At 49.1% G+C, this 2,500-nt stretch overlaps 1 protein-coding gene across 8 annotated transcripts in view; it reads left to right on the forward strand.

Annotated features, from left to right (window-relative positions):
* Positions 1 to 2,500, forward strand: part of LOC123514084 (transient-receptor-potential-like protein) — a 180,884-nt gene that overhangs the window by 123,951 nt on the left and 54,433 nt on the right. For 2 of the 8 annotated variants that reach the window (XM_045271701.1, XM_045271702.1), the window contains exon 1: positions 962 to 1,840. The exons of 3 other annotated variants lie outside the window; for them this stretch is intronic. In XM_045271701.1, coding sequence (XP_045127636.1) covers positions 1,364 to 1,840 — 477 coding nt within the window. In that variant the 5' untranslated portion in view covers positions 962 to 1,363. Of the gene's footprint in view, positions 1 to 961; positions 1,841 to 2,500 lie in introns of those variants that run through there. 3 more of the 8 variants (XM_045271700.1, XM_045271699.1, XM_045271698.1) reach the window with 2 other exon arrangements.

Genomic DNA, 2,500 nt, shown 5'->3' on the forward strand with positions numbered 1-2,500 from the left:
ATAGGATGTGAATGAAGATATTCCACTCAGAGAATCCGAAATCCATAATGTACGGGAATTATCTCAGTCACACACACACACACACACACACACACACACACACACACACACACACACACACACACACACACACACACACACACAAAGGAATCAGGAGCTGGGTACGGACGGGAAAAAATGGCATCTATTCTATCCCTGATTGACATTTTCTTTCATCTGTATCGGGGAACGTAATGAGATGCTTCGTGGACGGCACAGGTGGACAGACACACAGACACGTCGCGCTCAATAAGATAAATGCGCGTGTTCTTAAACGTTCCCGTGTCTCATTTCAGTGACTCCTAACACGGTCTAGTGGAAGATACTGGTTTTCAAAGGTGTTTCCATGATTCTGCTTCACACCTTAACTAAAATTCCGGTAACTTTAGTGAAAAACGTGAGAGATTCCAACTGGTGATCTTTGTTGGTTGTGCGATTGATGAGAAATGTTGGAAAATACGAAGCAAATAGCACTAACCAATTTCCACCAGAAAAGGAAGTGCATCATCAGAAATAAAGGAAACATACACATCTCTTTTTTTCTACTCTTCTACTCAAACAACAACAGTAACAAGTCCCTCCACGTGTGCCGCAGGGATTACTGTTCGTTAATTAAGATTTTCGCGTACAAAAAAACAAACTCAGGTGCGTTTTATCGACCGAGTAATGAGGCGGACAGGTAGAGGAGGAAGGAGGAGGACGGTCCGTGTGTGTGTGTGTGTGTGTGTGTGTGTGTGTGTGTGTGTGTGTGTGTGTGTGTGTGTGTGTGTGTGTGTGTGTGTGTGTGTGTGTGTGTGTGTGTGTGTGTGTGTGTGTGTGTGTGTGTGTGTGTGTGTGTGTGTGTAAGTGAAGCGGAGAGAAGCTGTGAAGAAGTGGAGGGAAGGAATACTCGTATCTGATTGGAGGAAGAGGAGGCGGCGAACGAGGAAGAGGAGGAGAAGGAGGAAAGGAGGAGGAGGAGGAGGAAGTGGAAAGAAGAGTTAGGGGGGACCTTAACGGTGGTCTTGTCTCGCCACTCATCTGACGAACCCGTAATCGATACAGAGACATGACAGGATAAGCCCCGCCATCACACGTCTCACCGGAGTGACCCTCGCCAGGCATTTGCTAAGAGAAACACACACAGTGAAACGGATACAGAAGAGAAGAGAACAGAGACAGTAAGACACACAGTGAGGGAAGTGCCGCTGCTGGAGGAGACATGAACTCTCCCGGCAGCTCCCACCTGAGCACTGCCCATGAGAGGAGGCAGCAGGACAGATAATAGCAGTAGTGAGAGTGTTGCATCGCCTCGTGTGTGCCTCCGGGCCACAGCGCCGCCATCATGCCGGCCATCCGCGGCGTGGAGGCTGACGTTGAGGAGATCAAGCTGAAGGACAACTGCAACAACTCGAGGGCAAACTCCATCGCTCGAGCCCTAAAGAAGAAAATCTCACTGACGCGTCTCACTTCTCGCACCTCGCTAGTGGCGGACCGCGAGGACCGTGAGCGTGAGCGGCGTCCTTCGCGAGAACGCTACCCAACATTTACGATCGAGGATTGGGAGGAGGGCGAGCACAATGGGGCCTTCAGGGAGGACATGCTCTTCAAGGATGACTTCAAGGGCGAGGATAAAAGCGAGGGGGATGTGGATACTGACATCGGGGACGACCCTGACGGGGAGGGGACGTCCCTGGTGGACAACGAGGACATCCGCTCCGTGGCCTCCAGCAAGAGGGCGAGTCAGCTGAGCGTGGACCACTCCATGGTGCGCTGCGGCAGGGCTAAGTTCTTCAAGCGGCTGTCCGTGTGTGACCTCAAGGTAACTATCAACTCTATCAACACTGTTCTTGTCACAGCCTTTACGTGTGTTACTAATCAATGTCTTCCTTTAAGGTAATTCACGTGTTTTCAAGGTAATAACATCTCTCTGCCAACTAACGGAGCCTCAAGATCACAGGGCACCAAGCTAACAAGGTAACAAGGTCCTCAAGGTAACTATTACAATATATCAGTACGTGTAACATCTGTGTGTACTCAAGGCACCAGGAACTTAAAAAAAATATTCACCATTACATTTAAGACCACGGAGCATCAGGGCAACATGTTCTTCCAGGTAACTTTCCCAGGTTGCCAGGTAATAAGGAACCTACCATAACTAAATAATGAGGAGAGATCCACATGTGCTACTAACTAGTTTACAAGTGGTGTCCTGCTAGTAGCTTTCCACCGGCGCAGACACAGAAGCAGGCAATAACACACGCGCACTTCCTTGCAAAGTGACTCAACCATGCCTCCCTCCATCGCCGCCCCTCAGTAAGTCCCCGTGGCAGGTAATAACCCACGTATCCTCTTTCTGGCGTAATTCGTTTCGCGGCTCTTAAGAGGAAATTGGGTGTTGTTTCTCGAGGTAATTTTATTTCATTCCTCTTTAGTTCTCGCGTCTCCCATTAAAGTTATTTTCTCGACTTCAATTTCCTCT

Source organism: Portunus trituberculatus, chromosome 37, assembly GCF_017591435.1.
Source record: "Portunus trituberculatus isolate SZX2019 chromosome 37, ASM1759143v1, whole genome shotgun sequence".
Classification (NCBI taxonomy): domain Eukaryota; kingdom Metazoa; phylum Arthropoda; class Malacostraca; order Decapoda; family Portunidae; genus Portunus; species Portunus trituberculatus.